The sequence below is a fragment of the Pelobates fuscus genome, chromosome 6, assembly GCF_036172605.1.
Source record: "Pelobates fuscus isolate aPelFus1 chromosome 6, aPelFus1.pri, whole genome shotgun sequence".
Lineage (NCBI taxonomy): Eukaryota > Metazoa > Chordata > Amphibia > Anura > Pelobatidae > Pelobates > Pelobates fuscus.
This window is the reverse complement of record NC_086322.1, coordinates 262491275-262518787: the sequence shown is the minus strand read 5'-3', so window position 1 is coordinate 262518787 and position 27513 is coordinate 262491275. Positions and strand designations below refer to the sequence as shown.

Below are 27513 nucleotides of genomic sequence, written 5' to 3'. Positions count from 1 at the left end.
GTCTGTGTCCACATTTGTCCCCTAGTGTCTGTTTCCCCTAGTGTCTGTGTCCCCATATGTCCCCTAGTGCCTCAGTGTCCACTAGTGTCTCAGTGTCCCCATGTGTCCCTGCTGCCTTTCCCCCCATCCCTCTCTTACCTGAGCTGTAGAGCTGCTGTCTGGACTCTGTGCTGCTCCCCCACGGATCAGTGGGGGTATGCTGGAACTTCCTATCCCTGCCTCTCTCCACACACAGTGACCCCTACTGGCCGGTGTTGGTATTGCAGAGTAATCTCCATTTTTTCTGAGAAAAATACCTGCATTTGTATTGCCGGTATTACTGCAATACTGGCACGGCCAGGCAGCCTCAAATACCAGTCAGGTGGCAAACCAGTAAAATACCAGTCAGATGGCAAACCTAAGAGTAGTGTGTAAAAAAAAAAAAAAAAAATGTTTTTTTTTTTGTTTTTTTTTAAATGGGCCTATTCCATGGGCCTGGGCCTGGAGCTGCAGCTCCATCAGCCCCTATGTTAATCCGGCCCTGCATTGAGGGCTGAACTGTGTTGCTATCCTGTCCACTTTCTATATTTGCTCTGTAGGCATTTATGTGGAGTACCTTACTAAATTCTCTACTGGATGCTAAAGTATAGCTGCCTTTTTGCCTGCCAACACTGATACAGTTTGCCTTCACATAGTAGGTCTCCTTATCCTTATTATTGTTCGGCAGAATTTTTTTTAACAGCACCTGTATATACTTTACGCATCAGTAACTTTTTACTCTTAGCACTGTTTATTCTGCTTTAGGCGCTACACACTGGAGTATACCCTCCCAGGATTTTACCTACCAGCTGTAGAAGTTGGCCGCTCTATATAGGGGGGCACTTACTTAGTATTAGTTCATTTCTGTTGCTATTGTAGCACATAAGTTTAGGCTTGTTTAGGAAACCTAGTTTTTACGCCTTTCATTCGGACATTAAGGCTTTACCTGTGAGTATTTGCCTATTAATTCACTAGTGTGTATTTGTATTGGGTAGTTTAGTACCCACTGTTTTTATGAAGTTCAGTTTTACTGCACCCTTCCAACTCGCCTTTCCCTTGGCACCACTCGTTTTAGTTTGGTCCAATCTCTTGTTTCTTTGTATTATCCATTGGGTTACCATTATTTATGGAGGTTAGCTGTGTTGCTGCCTTTTTTTGCAGCCACTGACTAGCCATACCCCGTTCTCACTAGAAGGTAGGCTGTTGACTTACCTCTTGTATTAGTTGTATATTTTAGGCTTGATAATCAATGTGAAGATGCAATGTGTGCACCAAATATTTTGGCAGAAATAATGTTGATTCAATGGGCTTTGGAAAAGACTCCGTTCATTTAAAATAATGTGCAGGTCTATGATTGCAAGTAGTATGCCATGATGAGAATTGTCTCTGTTTGGTACCTTATATTTAAAGGGAAACTCTAGTGCCAGGAAAACAATCTGTTTTCCTGGCACTGGAATTTTCCTTTAAATATAAGGTACTACGCACCCAGTACGCACCCAGTCTGTGTTCCTGGCACTGCAGGTCCCCTCTCCCTCCCACCCCCCAATCCCCGGTTGCTGAAGGGGTAAAAAACCCTTCAGTGGACTTACCAGAGGCTGCGACGATATCCCACGTCGCTGCTTCTTCCTCCGCCGCCGCTTCTCCCAGTGGTTGCGTCGGTAGGTGGGCGAGACTGATCCTGCCCACCAGCTGGGGAGACCTAATGCGCATGCGCGGCAATGCCGCGCATGCGCATTAGAGCTCCCCATAGGGAAGCATTGAAAATGCTTTCTTATGGGGAAATGAGTGATGCTGGAGGTTCTCACACAGCGTGTGGACGCCCAGCGACGCTCTAGCACAGGTTTCCTGTGCTAGGAACACGGAAGAGCCCTCTAGTGGCTGTCTAGTAGACAGCCACTAGAGGTGGAGTTAACCCTGCAAGGTAATTATTGCAGTTTATAAAAAACTAGAATAATTACACTTGCAGGGTTAAGGGGAGTGTCCCTTTAACTCCAAAAAAATGTACGCACCCAGTACTTCAGCTAATAATAATTTTATTTGAGCCTATTCCCTCACTTATAGCTATTACATTAATCAGTTTTAGGATGTTTATGCTATGCTGCACTACTTGTGTGTAAATTATTATAAGCATAAACATAAAATATAGAAATGTTTTAGAGTATCAGTAACCATATCTGTCTATGGTTGCATAGAATGAAAGCAAGAAATAACAGAGGAACAAACACAAAAGAATTGCCAAAATGGCCTCTGTCAGCGAATCTAAAGAAAAACTCATTCCAACTACCTTTTGTCTAGCAATCAATTGTATCCTCCATAATTCTGGAGCAATCTGCAGTCACCCATTGTACAGTGCTGCAGAATTTGTTGGCGCTATATCAATAATAATAAGTTAGCACAAATTAATCTTGGTGTAAATGTATAAATAAATGATTGAATAGAATTACCAAAAAATCAGGAGGGAGACCGTTAATGCTTTGCTCATATTTATTAACTGCCCTAGAGACTATATATTTAAGGAATACTAAGGACCATAACCCCTCGTAGATGGGTCATACCGTAAGGGTATATAAAAATGGTCTGTAGTTGAATTTTAAACCCTTGAATTCTGCTAGTTATAATAGAAGAAAAACCTTTATTTTTATTTTTTTTATTCTTTATTTTTGTTGCACAAAGAATATACAGAATAAGACTGTCTCGCCACGACAGCAGAGCAGACTTTGCAGTTGCAGACATGTTATGACAATATCATATCATTGACAGTGTGTGCATACATTTTTTATATTTTTAGAGTTAGTAAGTCATGTTATGCCTATATGTTTAGTTTAAAATGTCGGGTTCCATGTTGCCATGTTAGGGGCACAACTAGACGTATGTACAGTAAGTAAGATGGAAGTAAAGTCTGGATAAAATAAGAGTAAAATAATATAATAATAAGAACTTGGTAAGTCTTGTAGGCTAGTAACTGCTATAAATGTTTGGCTTCAGATTACATCTTTGGTAAGAGCGTTAGGCGCCTCTTATCTCGCCAGCTGGTCAAGAAGTAGGTATGTGTTATGTTATACGAGGAAAAGGCAGAAAGTAGCGGCGCTCTTTTGGAGTTGAGGGGCTCATAAGCCATACGTGTCTCTGGGTTATACTATAATGAGCCTAAAGGGAAATGTTAAGTGTGTTAGTGGTTCTTTGGGCATAGTCGTGGTAGGGCAGGTGCCTTCTCCTGGGAGATCTAGAGTGAGTTGGCCATTGGAACGTTGATGTGTCTGCTGTGCCCTGAGATGTGGGGAGTTCTCTGTTGAGAATTAAGACATGCGGCAGCGCTGGGGAGGGATGCATTCCTGGCGGCCGGTCGCTGGCTCTGCGTTTCTGTGTGGGGAGAGTATAAGAGGGTAGTGCTCAGTGACTCTTGAGCCTGAGGGAGGGGTGGGGATGTAGTCGGTCAGGAGGCCCAGGATGTCTCCTTTAGTTGCAGTGGCCCTGAGGTCACCTACTTGTATGGTTGAGAATGGGTCATCTGCTTCGGGGATGGCATCTGGGGAATCCAGTGGATCCTCTTCCGAGGATAGGCCTACGGATTAAGGCGTCGCCGCCATTTTGGTTTTAGGCCGCGCCAGAAATATGTCCCCTATTCTTCTTGTGCCCTCATTTGAGTGGGCTTTTAGTTTTTTGGTTCGTTTTCCCATAGTGTGGAGCAAGTGGGTTGGCGAGGTATTGGTAGGGCACTGCTGATTTTTTGGGGTAGTTATTGAGTTTTGCCGATTTTAGCCCGGAGCACTGCAGACATGCGACTGCTCTCTGTGGATGTCAGGCTCCGCCCCCAGAAATACCTTTTTAAAACCACTTAAGGACACATGACGGAAATATTCTGTCATAATTCCGTTTTATTCCAGAAGTTGTGTCCTTAAGGGGTTAACAATAGTACACATGGGCAGTAGTTGGCCATGCTGTAAACTATGTAGGTAACACAATGTGCAGCTTTATAAATAAGGCCCACTCGTGCTACTATACTTTTATCTGAAGGGCATATGAAAGACAAACATTTTGGGACCCTTGTCCCTTTCACAGTGAACAAATGCCCTTCCATTAAAGAACTTATCCTGACCAATAACAACTAGAGCTTATTGGAGAATTTATCTCAATTAGCATTTTTTGCCTAAATTTTGCTATCCATATTTCAATTCACTACATTTTGTTTAGCGAATAAATTCCTGTGAGTTCCAATTTAAAAAGTATACCAATGAGATAAAAATAAACCCTATGAAAACATGGTACACTTGTAAAGCATTAAATAGTACAGGTACACACAGTTAAATACTGTATTTATTAGACATTGCACACAATAAGAAATACATACAAGATTTCAAAGCCCTGACCATTCAAAATGCTGTATGTATTTTTTTTTTCCAATTGATTCAGTGTCCTAATGAATTAAATATTTGTCTGTATGTTCAGTGTGAATGTCAGTTTGGACTAGGTTGTGGGGGATTAGTGGTTCCCCAGACATCGCTCCTCGTCAGTGCGCTCTCCATTACGGTGTTTACTTTTCTATCTGTGGCACTCACCATTTGTTTGTCTTCTCACTTTGCACCTTTTTATAAGATTATAGGCAGGGCGTACAATTTTCACTCGCCCACTAGATGTTGGCCAGTTAGCACTGGTGAATGGAAATTCAGCCCTGAGCAGGGGTGGATCCGTAACTCAAACTCGGGAGGGGTACTGCTGGATTTTGTGACAAATTCTATAAAGTGGACACATATCCACACAGATACAGATGCACACATTTACAAATATCCATAGCTTGACAAATACCTGCACACATCTAGGCATGCAGCTTCTGCTATGACACTCCTGCCTGAAGTCAATTTAGGAAGAGCCCTCTTTCTCCTGTATGTGTAGCAGGCTTAATAAGTGTCCATTGGTCTTTCTTAAAAGCTTGGGGCAGTCTTTTTGGTTAGAGGGTTATCCCCTCAAATAGACAAACATTCTGGCCCTGAGGATTGTGCAGTGGACCCCCACCTTCACTGTTGTTTGAAGGTGGCAGCATTTTTTTAAGCATGTTTAGCATTTAGCATGTTTTAGCCTATGGTTTAAGTTCTGCAGAGAGTACAAATCTGCCACCCAACTTACTGTGATTAACTTTTAAATCATGGACTGCATAGCATAGCATTCTTTCGCCTTTGTGGTATAGTTGTAAAAACACTGCAGATATTATGGCATTCCGGAGCAGATTGGACAGCATTCTTCAACTCTCCTAGCAAAGGCTAGGAATTTTCAAAAACTGCATGAGACTTAGGGGGCGTGGTGACTGAGTGTGCTTCTGCCATATCCATTACCCATCATTGCAAGAAAGAGGACATTTGCATTGTCAAGTAACATTCAGGCCCAGCTATTCCCGTGTTAATCCTGCACTGCTTACCTATAGGCTTTTGCAGTTATGTCCTATTTAAGGCCATCTTTTTAACAGATCAGTGCTCTGTCGTGGTTCTTTTAGCTCTACATTAAGTAGTAGTAGTAGTTAAGTAGATCTTGGCGTGTAGCTAACTTCTATTCTTGATATCAGCTTGGATTTGACCGGGACTATACTTTTCGTTCTTTCGAGGATAATCCTAGCCACCTCTAAGGACAGGTAATGTATCTTATTATCCCCTTTGGCCGTTTTCCTGTATATATCACAAGTTGGTGTATTACAGTGCTGACAATAAATTCTTACTCATCTCATCCCTGGGCAAAATGACCTATTGGGCCCCTTATACCAGTATTAAATATATATATATAAAAAAAATTAATTCAAAATGTTGCTTCTTGCACATACATACATACACAAAGACAAGCTCACTGATACACACAAGATCACACAGCTCATTACATACAGCTCACTGACATGCACATAGTTTCACTACACACACGCTCACTAGAGAAAGCTCACTACACACACGCTCATCCACAGACATTCAAGCTCACTATAGAAAAATCATGACACACCGCTCACTACAGACAGCTAAATGATGTATACAAGCTCACTACACTCAAACTCACAGACTGCACCCAAGCTCACACAGCTCACTAGAGACAGCTCACTGACACACACAAGCTCACTACAGACAACTCGCTACAGAAAGCTCACTGACACACACACTCAAGCTCACTACACACAAGCTCACTGACATACACACAAACACACATGATCACAAGCTTGACGATCTCACCCAACTGGGCGGTGCCAGCCAAGACCGGAACTGCGCGGTGCTGGATAAAGGTGAGTAAAATCACCTTGTTTAACTAGGGGCCTAAACGGCTTTTTAGAGCTATAGTGTCAGGAATACACGTTTGTCATGGTAAATGCACCTATATGCATTCTTGCACCAGTGAACTTTACGTATTGTTTTATAAAGCAATAAAACCACTGTTACATCAAAAATAGTTTAATTTAAATGCATTATTAGGAATATGAAGAAGTCAGAGCCCTCTGGCTTATTTTCATTTGCCATATATTAGCCTGCTGTTTATACAAGTGTTAATATATATCAATATACTTTGTGTATACAAATAACATAGAATTAATTTAAGTGTGTTTTTAGATCCACATTCTATTTACAAACAAGGTTGTTGGTTTATTAAAGATGAACTGTCTCTTCTCTAGAATTTACACCATTGAATTAAAACATTGAAAATCACCAATAACTTGTGTTAACATTTTTTCATATTTTTTTTTTTTAAGATGAAGCAAATTAGAACATTATCCAGTTCAGACAAGGCAAAACCAGGGCAAACATTACAAGTGAAGAAGATAAATATACATTTAAAATTACTTAAAATAAGCTATCGTAACCTATTAAAAAATACTTTAAATTACCTATCTAGGCAAACAAATACGAGGACTCACTTCCATCATATGGCCATATCGTGTTAAGCCCACCACTACGTCACAGTACCCTGATATCAGTGGGTCATGTACATTCCTTACTTGTTGAGCACCCAGTCTACCCCCCTCTCCCCCGCTTCACATGCCCCTTTGAAGGTGATCACAGGAAAGTATAAATTTGAGGAAGTTTTGGATAGTAATGTCACTTTAATAATAATTTTCATTTGGTTAGTTTTGACACTGCATTTCTTTTTAATTTTTTTTTTTTAAATCACATTTTGCATTTTATATATATATATATATATATATATATATATATATATATATATATATATATATATATTCACAATGCTTATCTTATTTTAGCACAAGCACTGTTTAGCTTTTCTCCCATGTTGGAATTGGTGTAGGACCCACCGATATTGGGGTACTGTGGAGTAGTGGTGGGCTTAACACAATATGGCCATAGGGTGGAACTGAATCCCCATATTTCTTTGCTGAGATGGTTGATTTTAAGCAGCCTTATAAAATTTAAAATTATTTGTACATGTGCGCTGTTTCTAAAACTGTATTGCTTAAATTAATGACTGACAGGAAGCTAAGATGGAGGATCCTAGTTGCAGGATAAATACGTGGTGTGGATTTCTACATTAAATTTAATTTTCACACCTCACAAATACCATCTTTGTTAATTATAGGGATAAGTAAACATTGTATAAAAATTCTAGGAAGTGACAGTTCATTTAAATTGTTTATCAGTTGATTATGTGAACTCAGAATGAGGGCTTGTTGCATTTAGAAATGCTTAAGCAATAGGAAATTGTGTTTATTTCTTTGGGAGTTTCTGGAAGGTCCTTGAAGTCAGTAAATTGCTGATCACCAAGGTTACAAATATCAGGACAATTCATTATGAGCCTATTACATGAGGAAAACGTGAAAAGATGAGCCACTCAACTATACACTCATTCACAACCACAATTTTTTTTGTCTCCTTTTTATACATTTTACAGATTTGTATTCACTATTGGCTTTTTTTTTTTGGCGGTGTTAAATACTTATATTTCACTGCTTTCATCCTTTCCTCTCTCTCTTATTCTCTCTCTCTATGTATATGTATATATATCTTAATTTTCCCTCCATATTTTTTCCATAAAAAACATTAACTGTCTTTATAAACAGGTTTCTTACAGATCCTCGACTTTCTGTCTCCACCTTTGAATGCTTCATTTGTGTAATGTCTCCTTCACACACCTTAGTATCACTTTATTTCCATTTAATTTTCCTTCTGTCTCCACATGTTCAATTTCTCACTCATTCCAAATGCACAAGTCTAATATATATTTTGTCGTTTGATACTGATAAATTTGCACGGGATTATGTTGCTGTACTTGTCCCATTTGTATTTGTTCTTGTGTTCAGTCACCTCTTTAACGCCGTTCACCTTTTCGTGGTTTCTTTGCTGATGGTTTGCATCCTTTAAACGCCCCTGTGTCTTTCAGCTGCTGCCCTCGGTACTGTGGAGGACTGGCACAAGTGGCATCAGAATGCAAACGACTGTTATCCATCCACCTGTAGACATATAAACAGATATAAGTGCAAGGAAAGAAAGGGATTTGGTGAATATAATGACGATAAAGTACAGGTTAGGTATCTAACAAACCTTCTCAGAGGTGCTAATTGGCAGGAGCAGTGCCAGGGATTATTAGACAATGTCAGATTCTGCAGGGTCAAGTACGGTGCACTTGCAGGAAGCTGGCTTAGTTTATTTCCCCCAATGTCAAAATTCTTAAGAGCTTTAACTCCAAGAAAGGCTTTGTCTGAAAACTAAAACAAAAATTTATGCAGGTTTCACTAAAACAAAAAGAATATCAAATCCTAATCGTAAGTACCACATCATTTTCGCATATTACCAATATATGTGGGCATCAATAATGAGTACAACTTTGATTTTCCTTTGAGGTGCCTTCCAGCAGTGTGATTTTGGTCTTAAAAATACATGAACATCTGTCCTGTTAATGGACCCTTGTACTGGAAACATGGTAAATTGATGAGCTCTGTTACTGACTTGCTCAGTTGTCTGCCTTATGAAGTGTTTGCCAGTCTGCAATGAGAAATTCGGTTTCCACCTCCCTGCCATTCCTCCCTCCTCCTTCATCTGTTTTGGGTCCTAGACAGGGACTGCTTTGTGAGCTACAGAGAGACCGCTTCTTCCGAGACATTTGACTGAGACATTTTGTCAATAAACAGACTGTTCTTTGTAAAAACAAGTAAAGGGGGGGGCTAGTTAGGACCAGGGTGTGTCCGTAGACCTGGTTCTCTGTAATTAACTCGTTAATGTCACAGTATAAGAGTCTGGGACTCCAATTTGGAAAGTGTTTCTAATTATAAACACAATAAATCTTTGAGTTAGTTAAATGCACAAATCATTGCCAACATGCTACTTACCTTTTCAAGACCCATATTGTTCATGGACAAAGACTCCATGTAGCGCCCGAAGGATTGAAATGCTAAATCAGGAATAATTTTTATTGGGTTTTGGGATATTTTCAAATCCTCCACCACCCTCAGCTTGCTAATGGCAGCCAGTGGGTAAGTGTTAAGTTGGTTTCCATCCAAATGGAAGATGGCTAGGTTCTCTACTTCATCCAGTGACCCAGGCTGAAGTGAAGAGATTTCATTATCTGATAGATAAAGCCATCTCAGATCCTTTGCCCCAGTGAAAGTACCCGCTTTGATCTCGCGGACCTTGTTGTTACTCAGCTGAAGGATGAAAAGGTTGGCGAGTGGTGAGAAAAGACCTTTGGGTATATCAATGATCTTGTTGTGATCCATATACAGGTACGTAAGCTCAGACAGCTCATCAAAAGCTCCTGCACCAATCACACTGATATCATTGTGAGACAAATAGAGATAAACCAACTTCTTAAGACCTCGAAAGGCTCCACTTGTGATCTCCTGGATATGGCAATGCTGCAAGTGCAGGGACACCAAGCCCTTCATTTCTTTGAAAATGTTGGGGGCCAGCACAGGAAAGTTGTTGTGCTGCAGGTTTAGTAAGCGAGTTTGCTCCGACACCTTGGGAAGCTTCTTCAGCCCTGTGCTGTAACAAATTACATGCTGTAGACTGCCTCCGTGACAGTGGCAATCTGGGGGACATGCTTCCAAAGGTGGGAATGCGGCAGCTAGGAGAATAAGTACCAGAAGGTAACTGGAGTGTTCCATGGTGAACACACACAACTTGCAAAGTGAGAGATCCTTCCTCACACAGGCCTATTTATAACATATTAAATAAAAAAAAAATGCAGACCACAGCCAAACTAAGATGTGGAGGAGGAAAATGTTGGGAGGTGAATGTGAACTTAACCCATCCTGTGCCCTAGATAGAAAGTAGAATAAATAAAACGGATTCCAAATGTATTTTAAAACCTGAGGAGTTTTGTATATAAAACCAAACGGATTGTGACTTTTTGCATTTCGATTTTTTGTTTTTGTAATTAATTTATTAATTTGATGTTGCTCCTTTGTGCCCCGTTTCTGCACACTTTAACTGCATACTTAATGTATGCAACATGCTTGGCACTTTTTTATGGCACTGTAAAATTGAATATTCAGTGCTTTTTGATGCCAGTTGGATCCTGGCTTTGCAAACCATATGTTCATGTTATAATGGATCTGTGCAATATGCAGGCTAGGATTTTAGTATTAGGGTACATAAACATGCATGAGCTAAAATAAATGGGTGTCATAAAAGAAGGGCACTGAACATCCATATAATTTTTTGTGCTTAAATGCAACCTTACATTTGGATGGCAGCTGGATGGGAATGGTTTGTGGCTCGGATGTTGTTTTGCTAACAGAACACAGTGGCACCCTAAGATTGGAAAGAATGCACTATGGGCTGACATGAAAACCTTGGACTCTGCAGGCAGGAGATTGGCATACTCAGCCCTGTTCAAGAAGGAGACATTTTCTTGGCATGCACTATGTTTATGCTCTCTGTAGCCTAACTGTCTGAGTTTGTGTTTAACTTGTCCACATAAAACTTTATAATTTTGTAACCAGCCGTTGGTTCATAAAACATTCCATCTTTGCTGCTTCGTGTCATCTCTGCCACATGTGAAACAGAGTTTATTTGCAAACATCATGAATATTGCTTTTCTCTCTTTTCATTTGCTGTGTACTTCTATTACTTCCCTTTTCACTCTTTTTTTTCATTCTCTTCCACGGCCTCTTTGTAACTTTGTACTGTCCCATTCATAACCAGGGAGCAGCTGATGGGTTTTGGAAAATCACCTGAACTCTCATAGGCTTGCCACATGTCTCTTGATTGTGATATGTAACAAGTGCTTGGGATGCAGGCAGGAATATTTCATGGGAATAGTCTGCAGCCACTACACTCTTTCCAGTCAGTACAGCATCCACACTGTGCCACTTTTTCCTCTACGACTAAGAATTAAAAAAATAAATGTTGCTGTTGTAACATTATTTCCTTTGCATTTACAGATAGGATATGGAACAACAGAGAATAGTCCTGTTACTTTCATGGGATTTCCACATGATGACTATTCACGCAAGACTGAAACTGTAGGGCATATTTTACCCCATACGGAGGTAAGAGAGAACTATGCGTGTACAATCTCATAATTGCATCTGATTTATCCTTAAAAATAATAGTCTTTCCCTTCAGGCAAAGATAGTGGACCCTTCTACAGACCGCATTGTTCCTCTAGATACTCCTGGGGAGCTTTTGATCCGCGGGTACTGTGTCATGTTGGGCTACTGGAAGGATCCTGAAAAAACCAATGAAGTTATCTCCCAGGAAAAGTGGTACAGAACTGGGTGAGTACGAGGAAATGACACCAAAGAGATCTGAAAAAGAATAAGATCTAAGAGAAGGTGAACGTGAGTTGATACCAATCTTTCTAAAGACACACTGCTGTTGAAATATTATGGAATCCATTCCATTCGGCAGCAAAAAAACTTCTCAATGTTACTATGAATCACTGCAATAATTCGACATTATATTGAATTTCAAAGCCACCCATATCATGGTCTATTACTTTCCCCACCAGAAATGATTGTATTGAAACTGAGTTCTATAGCAACTTTAGGTTTACTGCCATTAAGTACTATGAGAAATAAATAAATATATATATATATATACTTGAAACACTGAACACAATTATAAACGCAACACTTTTGTTTTTGCCTTCCGTTTTTCATGAGCTGAACTCAAAGATCTAAGATGTTTTCTATGTACACAAAAGGTCTATTTCTCACAAATCTGTCTAAATCTGTGTTAGTGAGCGCTTCTCCTTTGCCAAGATAATCCATCCACCTCACAGGTGTGAGTATATATATATATATATTTGTGGTCGGGGCAATATTGCTGTAATGGTTAAATAACATATAAATAGTAGTAATAACATAGTTTAAAAACACCAGTCGGTTGTGGTGTGCTGGAACCGACAATGCAGTAGGCCTGTAATAAAAAAGGGCCCACCTGTAGAGGGTGATGTGAAAAGAGGGAGCGGTGGGAGGAGTAACTCGCCAGACCAATAACGGTATGTGAGAGAGGATTGGAGGCGCTTATAAAGGGGACCCCAAGCCTCTCCCACAACTACAGGCCCAGCCTTAGATTTGTTGTCGGAGCAATATTGCCGTAACGGCTAGATAACATATAAATAGTAGTAATAACATAGTTTAAAAACACCAGCCGGTTGTGGTGTGCCGGAACCGACAATGCAGTAGGCCTGTAATAAAAGAGGGCAAAAAAAGTGTACCGTACTAATTTTAGTCGCTCTACAATACATCAATCATTTGGATAAGTCTTGAAAAGTTTGAAGAATCTTTTTAAACGGTTCAGGGATATATAGGGTGTATGTGGATGATTTCCAGCATCCCATTACTTTGATGATATGTGCTGGAGTGTTATTAGACGAGGCAGATGAAGCTGCCCCTATGCGGAAAGAGTGGCCTGAATAGTGATTTGCATTAAGGCCAAACCTAGTTAATAGTATGCGAACGTACAACATAAATTTGGATGTAGTGAGTGTGGAACCCTGTAGCTCAGGAAGAGATTGGTGAGGTAGTTTTTGAAAGGTGCTGAAGTATTTGTCAAATACCTGAACTGGGCACCATTTGTTATAGGTAGGGTAGAATGGTACATTAAATCAATGTCCCATCTGACTTGTTTAAGAGTGGTTAAGTGACAGGATGTAGTGATTTTTATTTATATTCCTAGTTGTACGGTAATCTGTGGCAGTTAGATTGATAGAGGTGAATTTCCTTGGTCTTAGGAAACTGTAAAAAGCTAGTTATATATCTGTTTTGATTACCATATTAGTATTTGGTTCGAAAGGAGAAGTAGCTAATAAATTGGATAGGGATTGGAACAGTTTACCTTGAATGGGTAGTCTCTTAGGGGGTAAAAGGGCCGAGAACAAATCCATGTTCCAACTCAGTCTTTATCAGTTTGTCTACTGAATCTGGATCTGCTAGGGCTGACCGTAAATTGTTACATTCAAGCATACCAGATGGCAAGTGAATGATAATCCCTCAACTAAAGAGTTAACCAAGTGTTTAGAATGGTGGCTCCTTAACAGTTTTGTAGAACATACAATATTAATATTAGTGAGGTAGAGTTTAGGGTACATTTTATTTGGGCACATGGATTTGGCATGAGCCTGGAAACAATAATGTGCAATAGTCTGCATGCACTAAACCCACAAGTTTGTGCATTGAAGTTATTGCAAATTTGCGACTTGCCCAAAAACACAATGTCCCGACCCAGTTTATCCTTGATTATCTAGGTAGACTTTGGGAGGTGAAAGGAACCAATTGGCCCTGTGAGATTTCTGCTGAATTAGGGCACAAGTTTGTAGAGTGAGATGTGGATGTGCAAACCGAAAGGAACCGATTTGCCCTGTGAGATTTCTGCCGAATTAGGGCATAAGTTTGTAGAGTGAGATGTGGATGTGCAAACTGCACAAGCCGGGGTCCTGAGGCCTGCAAAGTGGCTGCAGAATAATTCCGTGTCCAGTCTACTCCAATCCATACTGAAGTTGAACTGAGTCAGAGCTGCAGCCACTTTTGCCGAAAAAGAACGGTGATAATCGTAGAAAGCCGTACCAACATACTTGTACCCCTGATCCACCAGCTTATGCATGTACACATCCAGTTCCTCTCTCTTTTTAGGATAAATGGATCAATAAACATCCCTATATATCCCAAAAAAGCCAGTACAAATTCAGGCAAAAATAACTTTTTATTCAATTTCGGGTCTCTCGTTTAAGCACCACTAAAAAATCCCCATATGCATATGTCTATTCTCAATTACATCCTGGGAGGCAATAAGGAGCGAAACCAGGTTAACCTCCTTGCCCTCCAGGATGTCCTTTTTAAGATGAGCTGGAATCATATTCGATGGGTTAATAGCCTCAGGGACTTGGACAGTGGAACTTGAGAATTGCTCGGGTTTGTAGGTGCAGATGCTGCTGGGATAGCAACTTTGGGTCTAGCAGGCAAGGTAAGTGTGCTGGCTGTTTTCCACTGCTCCAACCTATAGTTAATCAGTCCAATGGATGATAACAACGATGCCATCATGGCTTGGACATCAGGCGGCTTGGATCCACTAGGCCCCTCCCCAGCATCAGAGTTGTTGGTGTTAACATTCAGAAGCTTAAACAACTCTGCTTTCCTTCGGAGTTCAGCAGTGATAAGTGGGATAGTCCACGATCTGAGTGATGATGGACTAGCTCCATCTGCTCTGCGGGAAGGAGTACCAGACCTAGCAGGGGTGCTGGGAAGGGACAGTTCTTTTGGGATATCAGGAGCCTGGGACATACTGAAATATAAAAGTACCATTTAGTGTGAAACCCAATTGGTACTGGCAGATTAGTGATTGCCAAGTGGCGAAACAATTCTATTAAAAGTGACACGTGAGGCCCTGCTAGTTGCCAAGTGGCTTGAGAGGCTCTAACTATGCATTTTCCCGTGGGGAATGTTGAGGTCACCGAACGTTGGGGAGGGGTGTCTGCCTCTCGGTGACAATTAAAGCAGAATATAGTATGGGAGTAACAGGTGAGGCCCTCTATGCAACTATACAAGACGAGTAGCTATGCATAGGACCGATGGGCGTATACCTCCGAGTATGAGGATGGGTGATGGCCTCGCGGGACCACTAGCCTATGGCATAAAGGTCGGAAAAACATACAAAATTGGGCACTTAGGTCCCTAACAGCCAGTAATTTCTACTAATAGGGGATCACTATTTAGACCGAAAAGTAAATTCTCGTACCTGAAACTGTAAAGTCTGAATGTAGGTTCGATAGGAGTACAGTAAGGATAGTATCAATGGGGTACAGCAACCTAAAATTAGATAAACGTAGAATAGTATATGAAAATGTAGGTATCTGTGTCAGCCAGATCGTGGACCCAAATAAATTAAAAGTAACCTACCCTACTGTTAGATACGAGGCAATAATGGCAAATGCTGCCAGGAATGATGAGCACCTTGACAGGAGAAAAGGTTGGACAGAGTGTGTCACCTAAACAAGTGAAACATGCGCATAAACAGAAGAGGCTGTAGGATTATCGGTCTCAATGAAAATGCTTGTTCTTGGGTAGAACATTGGCTTAAAAACAGAATACAAAGAGTTGTTGTTAATGGTAAATTTTCAAGCTGGACAGAGGTGGCAAGTGGTGTCCCTCAGGGGTCTGTTCTGGGACCCCTTCTATTTAACATTTTTATAAATGATCTTGAAGACAGCATTGAAAGTCATGTTTCAGTGTTTGCAGATGACACAAAACTTTGTAAAATAATACAATGTGAGCAAGATATTACTTTGCTGCAGAAGGATTTAGATAGACTGGAGGACTGGGCACTCAAATGGCAGATGAAATTTAATGTTGAAAAATGCAAAGTTATGCACTTCGGCGTAAAGAATACACAAGCAACGTATACCCTTAATGGAAGTGAATTAGGGATAACAACACACGAAAAGGACTTGGGAATTGTTATAGACAACAAACTATGCAACAATGTGCAATGTCAATCAGCAGTGGCCAAGGCCAGTAAGGTATTGTCATGCATGAAAAAGGGCATTCATTCTCGGGACAAGAATATCATTTTGCCTCTCTATAAATCACTGGTAAGACCACATATTGAATATGCTGTGCAATTTTGGGCACCTGTTCTAAAGAAGGATATCATGGCACTAGAAAAAGTGCAGAGGCGTGCTACAAAATTAATAAAAGGAATGGAACATATCAGCTATGAAGAAAGGTTAACAAATTTAAACCTATTTAGTTTAGAAAAACGTCGCCTGAGAGGGGATATGATAACATTATACAAATATATTCGGGGCCAATACAAACCATTGTGTGGAAATCTATTCACAAACCGGACTTTACATAGGACACGAGGCCATGCGTTTAGACTGGAAGAAAGTTTTCGTCTAAGGCAAAGGAAAGGTTTTTTTACTGTAAGAACAATCAGGATGTGGAATTCTCTGCCTGAAGAAGTGGTTTTATCAGAGTCCATACAGATGTTCAAACAGCTACTAGATGCATACTTGCAAAGACAGAATATTCAAGGATATAATCTTTCAATGTAGGGTAATAACTGCTTGATTCAAGGATAAATCTGACTGCCATTCTGGGGTCAATAAGGAATTTTTTTGTCCTAGCTTGTTGCAAAATTGTGCTTCAAACTGGGGTTTTTTATTTTTTTTTTTGCCTTTTGGATCAACAGCAAAAAACAAATATGAGGAAGGCTGAACTTGATGGACGCAAGTCTCTTTTCAGCTATCTAACTATGTAACTATGTAATTATGGCATGATAATGAACAAAAATTGTGACCAAACTAGAAATGACAATTTTGCTGGACGTCCAGAGATAGAAATAATATATTTGGATCCAATTGTACCCAGCTGAAGCTAAAACATGCAAACATATATGTTTAATTTAATTACAGGTGAACCATATTTTTTTTTTTATAATAAAACTTACATTTCTCTAGGGTTAAAAGGAATAATATACAATCTAACTGCAATACCAAGTTACGCCCGTAGGGGGATTCTGCTACAACCATAAGAATTACATACAACAAAACTCATTCGCATAACTATTGTCATTCGTTTATTTATGAGAACTAACGTTGAAAGTAATCGGAAAGATTTGTATGAACACTCTAAGCAACCGAGTGTTCGTGCGACTCCTAGAACCGAAAGAATACTTGTTCGCATGAGTTAAAAATATGTGTAGCGTTTGTGTGTGAAAAAGGAACCGAATGAGGTAACTGTTCGTGTGGGTAAAAGAACCGAAAGGCCCCTTAAATTTCAGCATATGAGAATAACTATATGCCATTATGCCCGGACGGGCCGAATCAAACGAATGCAAGTGTACGAACCAATAAGTAAAGGAGATAGACCCAAACCGGGATGACGCCAAAAATGGCGACTTGTGAGTAACCGGAAGTAGTCACAACTGAACTCGCTGAACCAATAACGGTATTTGAGAGAGGATTGGAGGCCCTTATATAGTTAATATATCTATTTATTTTTTGTTTGTTTGTGGTCCCCCAAGCTCTAGAGTAAAATGACTAAATTATATGAGTCTTACAACAGAGGAAATATGTGACTGATGAAACTGAGGGTCAGTGATCAAGCTTTCCAAATAAACAAGCACAAATATACAAAGAAACAATATGTATATACCAAAAAATAAGTGCACACAACATACTTCACCCAGTGGCATAAATGTGATAGGAATACTTAAAAATAATAGACAGCTTCAATAAATATCTTAGGGATCGACCAATATTGATTTTTTTTAGAGCCGATACTGATAATCTGTGAACTTTCAGGCCGATAGCCGATTGCTTACCGATATTCTGTACATTTACCGTTTTGAGAAAAAAAATGTTTTTGCAAATCTTTTCTTTATTCAGTGGTGAATGCACAAAATATACATGCCAGTCAGATTTTTTTTTATGTTTTCAAGAATATTTATATGTGTGTGTAGTGGATGCAGTGAGAGTATTTGATTAGTAAATGCATTGTGTGTGTGTGTTTGTGTAGTGGATGCAATGTGTTTGTGTGTAAATATGTGCGGTAGGAACTCTCCCCAATAAACCCTTAATGTTCCTCTCCCTTATCTTTTAGTGTCCCCCCACCCCAGTGTTCATTTTCCCTTCCCTGTACCTTAGTGCCCTCCCTTAATGTTCCTCTCTCTCCCCCCTAGTGTTCGTCCCCCCCTCCCCTGTCCCATAGTGTTCTTCCCCCCTAAACCATAGTGTTCTCCCCTGTCCCATAGTGTTCTTTCCTGCCCCCTCCTCTGTCCCATAGCGTTTTTTCCTCCTCCCCCCTCCCCTGTTCCATAGCGTTTTTTTCCCCATGCATTTAAAGCTCACACATTATAGGCCTTGTTGACCCCTCTCCAAACATAGTGCTTATGGCTGTTACCATAAAGCTCTAGTTTGGTCTTGTCACTTTAAATTACAATGTGCCAGAAGCTGTGAGGCGTGTCAAGGTGTTGTTGGGCACATTGTAACCAGGCTTTTTTGTGGCATTAACGCAGTAAAGGCTTCTTTTTGGCAACTCGACCATGCAGCTAATTTTTGTTCAAGTATCGTGGTATTGTGCTCCTTGAAACAACCACACCGTCTTTTCCGAGAGCAACCTGTATCTCCTGAGGGTTTCTCTTTGTATCCCGAACAATACATTGTGGCTGAAATCTTTCTTGGTCTACCTGACCTTGGCTTGGTACCAAGCGATATCTGAATTTTCCACTTCTTAATAAGTGATTGAACAGTACTGACTGGCATTTTCAAGGCTTTTGATATCTTTTTATATCATTTTCCACAGAGACTAGACTAGTCTAGACTTTGAGGCCTTAGGCGAAATTCAAGCATGAGGCCCCACTAACACCCAAAGTATAATATAATAGGGTTGCATTTTGTGTGTGCAAGGAGCAGTCGCTATATTGAAAGGCGGGCTTGCAGCGCTGGATATAGAGAGTCAGTATCTGCATTCATTCTTCAGAAGCTTGCAGTGTCACGGGTTCCTGTGCCCCTGCATTGTGAGCTCTCTGGCTGTAGTTGTAGCATAATTTGCAAACAAAATTAATTGTAATTGCAGTAAATAAATGTAATTTGCTAGTTACATAGCCTGGCAGTCGTGTATACATTAACACTGGTGTGAAAGGGTTCTCGAAAACAAAAATGAAAATGTTGTTTGAGCAAAAAAGCTAAAACTATTATTATTAAGTGTGTATGATGTATGTCTTCAACTGGTAACTGTGACAGAGTAAAGGGTACCAGTGGCAGGGAGGGTGTGACAGGACGAAGGAGGCAAATGGGACGGGGGGGGGGGGGGGGGGTAGTGAGAGAGAATGAGGGAAGGCGAGTATGACATGGTTTGAAGAGGAAGTGTGTCAGGGCAATAGTGGCATGGTAGGAGGGATGAGTGTGACGGGATTGGACAGATTAATGTGACAGGGTAAGTGTGGCATTGTTGGGGTGGGGTTAATATCACAGTTTTGGGGTGAAGGGTGAATGTGGCATGGTTGGAGGAGGGAGTGTGACAGGATTAAGGAGGGTTAATGTGACAGGGTGAGTGTGGCAGAGCGAGGGCAGGTGAGTTTAGAGGGGGTGAGATTAACAGGATTAGGAGTGATTAATGTGAGTGTGGATGCGTGAAAAGGCTGAAAGTGTGGAGGGGAGTGACAGTGTGGTGACGGGTAACAATGTGTGGGAATGTGACGGTGTGAGGGGAGGCTAACAGAGTGTGAGAGTATGGTGACACTACATTGTGGGGGGGGGGGGGGTAACAGTGTGTATAAGGGAGGGTGACTGTGTGTGAGGGGTGATCCTGTGTGTGTGGAGGTGGTGATCCAGTGAGAGAGGGGGTGATACTGTGAGAGACAGCGGGGTGACCGTGTGTGGGACAAAGGAGCGATAGTGTGTGGGAGGGCGTTGATACTGTGAGGAAGGGGATGATGGTGTGTGGGAGGGGGTAATACTGTGAGGGAGGGGATATACTGTGAGGGAGCAGGGTCATGGTGTGTAGGAGTGGGGATACTATGCGAGAAGGGGGTGATAGTGTGTGGGTGGGGGTAATACTGAAAGAGGGGGGGATACTGGGAGGGAGGGGGTTGATAGTGTGAGGGAGGGAGGTGTATACTTGGAGGTAGGGGGGTGATAGTGTAATGGAGAGGGTAATACTGAAAGAGAGGGGGTAATACTGTGAGGGGGATACTGGGAGGGAGGGGGTTGATAGTGTGAGGGAGGGGTTGATAGTGGTAGGGACTGGGGATACTGTGAGGGAAGGGGTGATAGTGTGAGGGAGGGGGATACTGGGAGAGAGGTGGGTGATAGTGTGAGTGAGTGTGTACTGGGAGTGGGTGATGGTGGGAGGGAGGGGGTCATGGTGTAAGGAAGGGGGGATGCTGGGAGAGAGGGGTGATAGTGTGAAGGAGGGGGTGATAGTGAAGGGAGATACTGGGAGGGAGGGGGTGTACTGGGAGGGGGTTGATAGTGAAGGGGGTAACTGGGAGGGGGTGATAGAGATGGGGTAATGGTGGTGTGGGAGGGGGGACTAAATACCTTATTCAAATTTCCTGGTGGTCCGATGGTATGTCTGGTCTGCAGCTCCACGCAGTGTGCAGAGCTCTCTTTAACCCCTTAAGGACCAAACTTCTGGAATAAAATGGAATCATGACATGTCACACATGTCATGTGTCCTTAAGGGGTTAAAGTTTATTTTTATATATAGAGATATAGATAGATACAGTTAAAAGCTAACACTACATCCAAGCACAGCTGTGTATGCAAATGCAAACATTACATACAAGCACACCCCTGTATCAAAACACTAACATTATATACAAATACCAACTGTACACACAAAAGCACACCTGCTTCTAAGTACTACTATCTGTTTACTATCTGCGCTACACCGACAAAAATGTTTGGGGGCTGCACGTTGTTAGCGCATTATGTCAAAGGGTTTCACAGGAAAAATTAACTGGGAATTCCTGATGTAGATACATATTGGACTCACAAAAGGTCCCCAAAGAAAGGCCTTGTGTGATGGAGCTCCTGTACTCCGACCGAGTACCTCTGCTCAATCTACTTCCTAGCCATTGGGGAGGAAGCCTGAAGTGCTTCAATTTCAGTTGCGAGGCTTGACTGGGGTTTCCCTGGAGCTTTTCCACCCGACCAGGCTGCAACCCTTCTTCCAGGCAGGTATCGTCCCTTCAGCCTATTCCTCTGCAGATTTTCTTCCAGACACGTATCGTCCTGACATGGACCCAGAGTAAGAGAAAGAATGCCCATACTGAAACATGAAAATATAAATTGTGCAGGATGCTAGAAGTTTACAATCAATAACACATTGATTTATACATAACCTAAAGGCATATCAACAAGCGCATATCAAACATCACCCATAGCTGTGTGCTGCAGACTCTGTTCAACGCGTGTAGTTGTTACTGAATGCAACCTCGTCTAGGGTTCTGTGATATCCAAGCAATACACCAGATTAAAACAACACAGTAAAACAGTACAGTAAAACAATGTAGTAAAGCAATAAAACAGTGCTGTAAATATTATCATATTCTGTGTTTTGTCTTTGGACTGGCTGTATCTTTAGATTTTCCTGATCAGCCACAACATTAAAACTTCCTGCGTAATATGATGTAGGTCATGCGGCCAAAAGAACTCTGATGCATCGAAGCGTGGACTCCACAAGACCTCTGAACATGTCCTGTGGTATCTGACAACAAGGCATCAGCAGCAGATGCTTTAAGTCCTGCAAGTTGTGAGGTGGGGCCTCCATGGGTCAGACTTGTTGTTCCAGCACATCCCACAAATGCATAATTGGATTGAGATCTGGGAAATTTGGAGGCCAAAGCAACATCTTGAACTCTTATTCATGTACCTAAAGCCATTTCATTTGTGGCAGGTTGCATTATCCTGGTGAAAGGCCACTGCCACCAGGAAAAAACATTGCCATGAAGGGGTGTACATGGTCTGCAACAAATAATAGGCATGTGGTACGTATCAAAGTAGCTGACACATGAGGGCTCAGGACCGAAGGTTTCCCAGCAGAACATTGATCTGAGCATAACACTGCCTCCGACGGCCTGACTTCTTACCATAGTGCATTCTGCTGCCACCTCTTCCCAAGGTAAATGACTCACATGATTAGTCATCCACCTGATCTGAATGAAAATATGATTCATCAGACCAGGCAACCTTCTTGCATTACTCCATGGTCTTGTTGTGATGCTCACGTCCCCATTTAAGGATCTTTCGACAATAGACCGGGGACATCATTGACACTCTGACCAGTCTGCGGCTTTGCCACATCATATGCAGCAAACTGCAATGCAATGCATATTCTGACACATTGCTATCATGGCCAGCATTACGCTTATCAGTAATTTGAGCTACAGTAGCTCTTCTGTGTGATTGAACAAGATGGGCTAGCCTTCATTCCCCATGTGCATCACTGAGCCCATGACCCTGACGTTGATTCACTGGATGTCCTTGCACCACTGTAGTGCATATCTGGAACACCCTAAAAAAACTGCTGTTTTGGAGTTGCTCTGACACAGTCGTTTAGCCATCACTATTTGGCCATTGTCAAAGTTACTTGGATCTTGCCCATTTTTTTTTCCAATACATGAAATTCAAGAACTGACTGTTCGCTTACTGCCTAATGCAGATGTCATTGTAATGGTATAATCAATCTTATTCACATCACCTGTTAGTGGTTTTAATGTTGTGGCTGATCAGTGTAAATATTTGTATCTGTATAATCGATCTTACCAATACTGATAAGTAGTAGTGATTTTCTTTCATTTCTTTAAACATCTTGGTGATGCAAGGAGCATATATGTGGTTAAGGATTTCCTGTTATGTAGTGACAATGTGTCCTCCCTTTTCTAGGGACATTGCAAGTATGGATAAGTTTGGATACTGTACGATTGTCGGTCGTTGTAAAGATATGATCATCCGTGGAGGTGAAAATATTTATCCTGCTGAGATTGAGGCATTTTTACACACTCATCCTAGCATCATGGAAGCACAGGTAGGTGGAAGGGGAGTTATGGGTACGGGTTACAAAATAAAATATCATGTGCACTTGTTACACTGCAAATATTTATGTATTAAGCCAATCTCAAATCAGCTTATTATCATTTGTCACAGGTTGTTGGTGTGAAAGATGAGCGCATGGGGGAAGAGATTTGTGCTTGTATCAAGCTGAATAACAACAAGGAGATATCAGCAGAGGAAATTAGGAACTACTGCAAAGGAAAGGTGAGAGAAAAAGATTTTATTAAACATTTCATTAATAAACACTTAAAGTCCTAATAATCATTAGTTTTGGTGACACTGAGCCTAGGCCAAACAAATAATGCACAGGAAAAACTATGGACGCTTCGACTTCACATGAGCATTGAGATTGTGGCCAAGGCTGTGGAGTCGGCACACAAAGCCTTTGACTCCGACTCCTCAATTTATGGTACCCCAGACTGCCAACTTCAGTAATCCAAAATTGCTTCTGAATGACTCCACAGCACTGATTCTGGCAACCGTACTCTAAGATATATACACCATTGTGATAAAAGTAGATAAGAGTCAGCATTATAATCAACCTGAGAATCACAATTACTATGTTTTATTATATTTTATATCTTCTGTATCCTCCTGTCAGATTATAGGTACACTACGTTATAATCTACAATTACTATGTCTTATCTGCTTCTTTCCCAACAGATTTCTCATTTTAAGATTCCGCGTTACATTGTATTTGTAAATGAATATCCTCTCACAGTTTCTGGAAAGGTAAAAAGAGGTGGAGGTTATACACTGGGTGGTGGGTGGGTGAGGCTTGAATTGTGGCACACGGTGCAGGTTGCAGTTTTCTGAGAAAATAAATTGGTTATTTTTACCTTTGGGAAAATATCAATATTTGTATTCCATGTGCTATAAAAAGGACCATATTTTATATACTGTATATAGAATATTATACAATGTAAACTATACTGTATATTCAAACTATTTAATGTTAACATTTAACTAGAACTGCTCGAGGTTTGATGAAGGAATGACTACAATGTGCTGAAATGACCAATTTGCTATTTATCCGTTTTAGATCCAGAAGTTCAAACTGAGAGAGTTAATGGAGAAACAAATGAATTTATGAAGATACATCATTTTAAGATCTTTTAACTGTGACCCTGGGACCCTTCACTAGCTTTTCTTCTGTACTTCTTTCAGATTCACAATTGTTCCTTTTACTTTTATGTCCTCCATTTTCTTTGACATATTTTTCGTCTTGTTTGATTACCAGATAGTTCAATTACTGAAGGGATTCCTTTTCTTTACTTTTGTTTTAGCTGAATTGTCCTTATTTTAAGAAGCACATAACTGACAGTTCTAATCATGATGAAAACTACATGTTGTTTTTTTTTATATTCTTCAGTGCTGTTTATTGGTTTTGGGGAATGAGCCATATTTATAAGCCCTGCCAATGGTTTTTTTAATACATGAGTCTTTTGTAGCTCAGCAGTGTTATTCCCATCCTTTATTTCAAACAAAAAAAGAGCAGTTGTTGCTGCTAGATAAAGCTGGTTTTTTTGTTTCATTCTTTTTCGGAAACCTGATGCGAATTTCCATGGAAGATTGGTCACCTTTTAGCCTTGAGGACAAGTACAGATTACTATAACTGATAACACTATTTGTCCTGCTCTAGAAAGTACAAGATGTAAAACCTTGGAGGGTAGGTTTAAAGGGACACTATATGCACTATAACTATTTCATCTCTAGATTGTAAGTTTGTTTGAGCAGGGTCCTCCTCAACCTAGCCTTCTAGTCAAAATTTGTAATAGTTTGTCTCATTTGTTATTAAATTACCCCCTTTATAAAACTGTAATGCACAGTGGAATAAGTGGGCATTATATAAATGGCAATCATAATAATCTATTTTAATTGTCTGTGATGCCTGGGGTCCCCTGGCATTGTCCCACCACTGCTTCAAAATGTTTTACATAGTTACATAGCTGTGAAGAGACGTGCGTCCATTAAGTTCAGCCTTCCTCACATATGTTTTTGATCTAAAAGAAGGCAAAAAACCCAGTCTGAAGCACTTCCAATTTTGCAACAAACTAGGAAAAAATTCCTTCTTGACCCCAAAATAGCAGTCAGATGTCTCCTTGGATCAAGCAGCTATTACCCCACTAATTAGAAATTATATCCCTGTATGTTATGTTTTTGCAAGTATTTATCCAATTGCAGTTTAAACATCTGTATAGACTTTGACAAAACCACCTCTTCAGGCAAAGCATTCCATATCCTTATTGCTCTTACTGTAAAAAAACATTTTCTTTGCCTTAGATGAAATCTCCTTTCTTCCAGCCTAAATGTGTGACCTTGTGTCCTATGTATAGCCCTGTTTATGAATAGATTTCCAGATAATGGTTTAATTTACCACTGAGTAAGGGTCCCTGGCCACCTGCAATCCAGCCCCCACTAGTGGTATAGATAAAGCAGAGCTTACACATTTCCTTGGTCACAACAATTCATACAAGCAATGTGTAGCTGTGATTGGCTGAAAGTGATGAGCTGACACCCTCAACCAATCACAGCCGCCTATTGCTGCTCAGGCTAATGCTTTCTCGTTAGTCCATCCAGCACAGAGGGGATAGGCTGTGGGGACTCTCATTTACTACTAAAACAGTAAGCATGGTTTAACAATGGTTATAAGGAAAGCACCAGGGGACTATAGGCACAATGAGAAGAAGTCAAAACTATTGGTGTGAGTGTGGCTTTGTAAATAGCAATAATAATAAGAACATAATTAAAATTACATTTACAATTAATTTATAAAGTGCCACCATATTCCAAAGATGTACAGTAGGTGGACTAACAAAAATGTAGTTGCAATAAGACAAGTCAAATGTACACTTGTAAATGCCTTTATATGCTTTTAAATCACAAGGCTCAGAGCATTACAGCTCCATTGTGAAATACATAGAACTTGTCAATCTTGTTAGACACACTGCTATCTTCAGGGCGTTGTGTAAATTAGTAACTGTAGCAAGTTGCCGAGACATGCATACAATTTTAAAGTGAACCCGTCATGAAAAATTGATTTTAAATATCTTTTTAAATCCAATCTGACTTTTTATAATTTTGTTTTTAGAATGTGAATATATATATATATTTTTTGTAAAAAAAAAATATTTTAAGTAAATCTGTCCCTGCCCTTTGACTGAGCTGCCATGTTGAATGACCCTGTGTTGGATTTGGCCACTATCCTAAGGTCAAGTCGACCCTGCCCTGCGCCTGTTCTTTCAGAGAGGGTGCAACATTAATAACTATTTTTCTCCAGTCACTTCCAAAGCAGTTTAGAGAAAAAGGCAAATTGAATAGTTCAAACGCAACCTAATCTCATAATCAGAGAAGCATTTATAAAGTGCAAAAAATGTAAAAGTAAATTCAGTCCCTATACAGCAACTAAATTTGGATTCACCTATATTATTCATATTAATTATGTAAATGTTATCAGTAAAAAAATATCTTTAAAAACATTCCTAGACATTATGAGATTCTTGCCATCCTATTTCTAAGAAAGGTTTCCAACATGTATCTAAGTAATATAAAACATTCAAAATATCGAAATAATATAGATATCACAATCCCATGAATACCAGTTCTTTCACTCTGCCGGTTTTGCTTTTAGATTAATCCTTTTTTTTTTGTCCCTTTTTCTCTCTTTATTTTTTAAATTCTACTTTGTTTGTTAGTTTTACATAAAAAACATTAGGGACAACTTTTTCTCAAAGTGAGTGTAGTGTGACCTTGGGCGATGTCAAGGAAAGATCCATTTCAGTTGTTAAGCTAATTTACCCACAATCTATCAGACAAAAGAATCCACAGATGGGTAAACTGCAGAGTTCATGGACAAAGGTGAACAAAATGGAGGTGCCCAGGTATTAAAAAAATAAATAAATAAAGTTAAGTGTCAAAGAAGGGATTATAATCATTAGGATTCAATGGGCATAAAGTTTGGAAAACTGAAAGAAAAATCCATGACAGAGACAATTTCAGACACCTGGAAAGGCTGCTTGATCTTCAATCAAGAATGGTCCGAGGTGAAAAAATTGCAGAAAAGACAGTAAAATCAATAAAAAGGCATTATTTACAAGAAAACATGAGAGATACTCTTTTCATTATGTAAGGTCCTCTGCAAATTATCTGCTTAAAGCACCATGATTACTTCAGAGTATTTATATGCAACATTTTGTTTTGAAACTCTGGCAGGATTATAGGGATGTCGTCAGCCAAGCAGGAATTACCTGATATACATGTGATACCTGAAAAATTAGAATATTGTGCAAAAGTTAATTTATTTTCAGTTATGCAACGTAAAAGGCCTGGTTCAATGACCGTGGGATTACTGTGCTTGATTAGCCAGCAAACTCGCCTGACCTGAACCCCATAGAGAATCTATTGGGCATTGCCAAGAGAAAGACGAGAGACATGAGACCGAATAATGCAGAAGAGCTGTAGGCCACTATTGAAGCATCCTGGTCTTCCATAACACCTCAGCAGTGCCCAGGGCCG

General features: G+C 40.3%; 2 protein-coding genes across 2 annotated transcripts in view; one reads left to right on the top strand and one right to left on the bottom strand.

Annotated features, from left to right (window-relative positions):
- Nucleotides 1-24419, top strand: part of ACSF2 (acyl-CoA synthetase family member 2) — a 128530-nt gene extending 104111 nt beyond the window's left edge. The window contains exons 11-16 of the mRNA XM_063459062.1: nt 11378-11485; nt 11562-11713; nt 22831-22972; nt 23092-23202; nt 23662-23730; nt 24041-24419. Of these exons, the coding sequence (XP_063315132.1) occupies nt 11378-11485; nt 11562-11713; nt 22831-22972; nt 23092-23202; nt 23662-23730; nt 24041-24091 (633 nt within the window). The 3' untranslated portion in view covers nt 24092-24419. The remainder of the gene's footprint in view (nt 1-11377; nt 11486-11561; nt 11714-22830; nt 22973-23091; nt 23203-23661; nt 23731-24040) is intronic.
- Nucleotides 7544-10132, bottom strand: CHAD (chondroadherin). The gene is made up of 3 exons (XM_063459063.1): nt 9320-10132; nt 8535-8698; nt 7544-8443 (listed from the first exon to the last, which is right to left on the bottom strand). The coding sequence occupies exons 1-3, from the start codon at nt 10094-10096 to the stop codon at nt 8302-8304; spliced, it is 1083 nt and encodes a 360-aa protein (XP_063315133.1). The 5' UTR covers nt 10097-10132; the 3' UTR covers nt 7544-8301.
- Nucleotides 24420-27513: the final 3094 nt, after the last annotated feature.

Bases quoted from the DNA above. Each gene is read 5' to 3' on its own strand.
- CHAD (XM_063459063.1), bottom strand. From the start codon at position 10,096: ATGGAACACTCCAGTTACCTTCTGGTACTTATTCTCCTAGCTGCCGCA. The intron at 8,699-9,319 runs GTAAGTAGCATG...TTTTTGTTTTAG, and splicing joins ACAATATGGGTCTTGAAAAG to TTTTCAGACAAAGCCTTTCT. The intron at 8,444-8,534 runs GTTTGTTAGATA...ATATGTCTACAG, and splicing joins CAATTAGCACCTCTGAGAAG to GTGGATGGATAACAGTCGTT.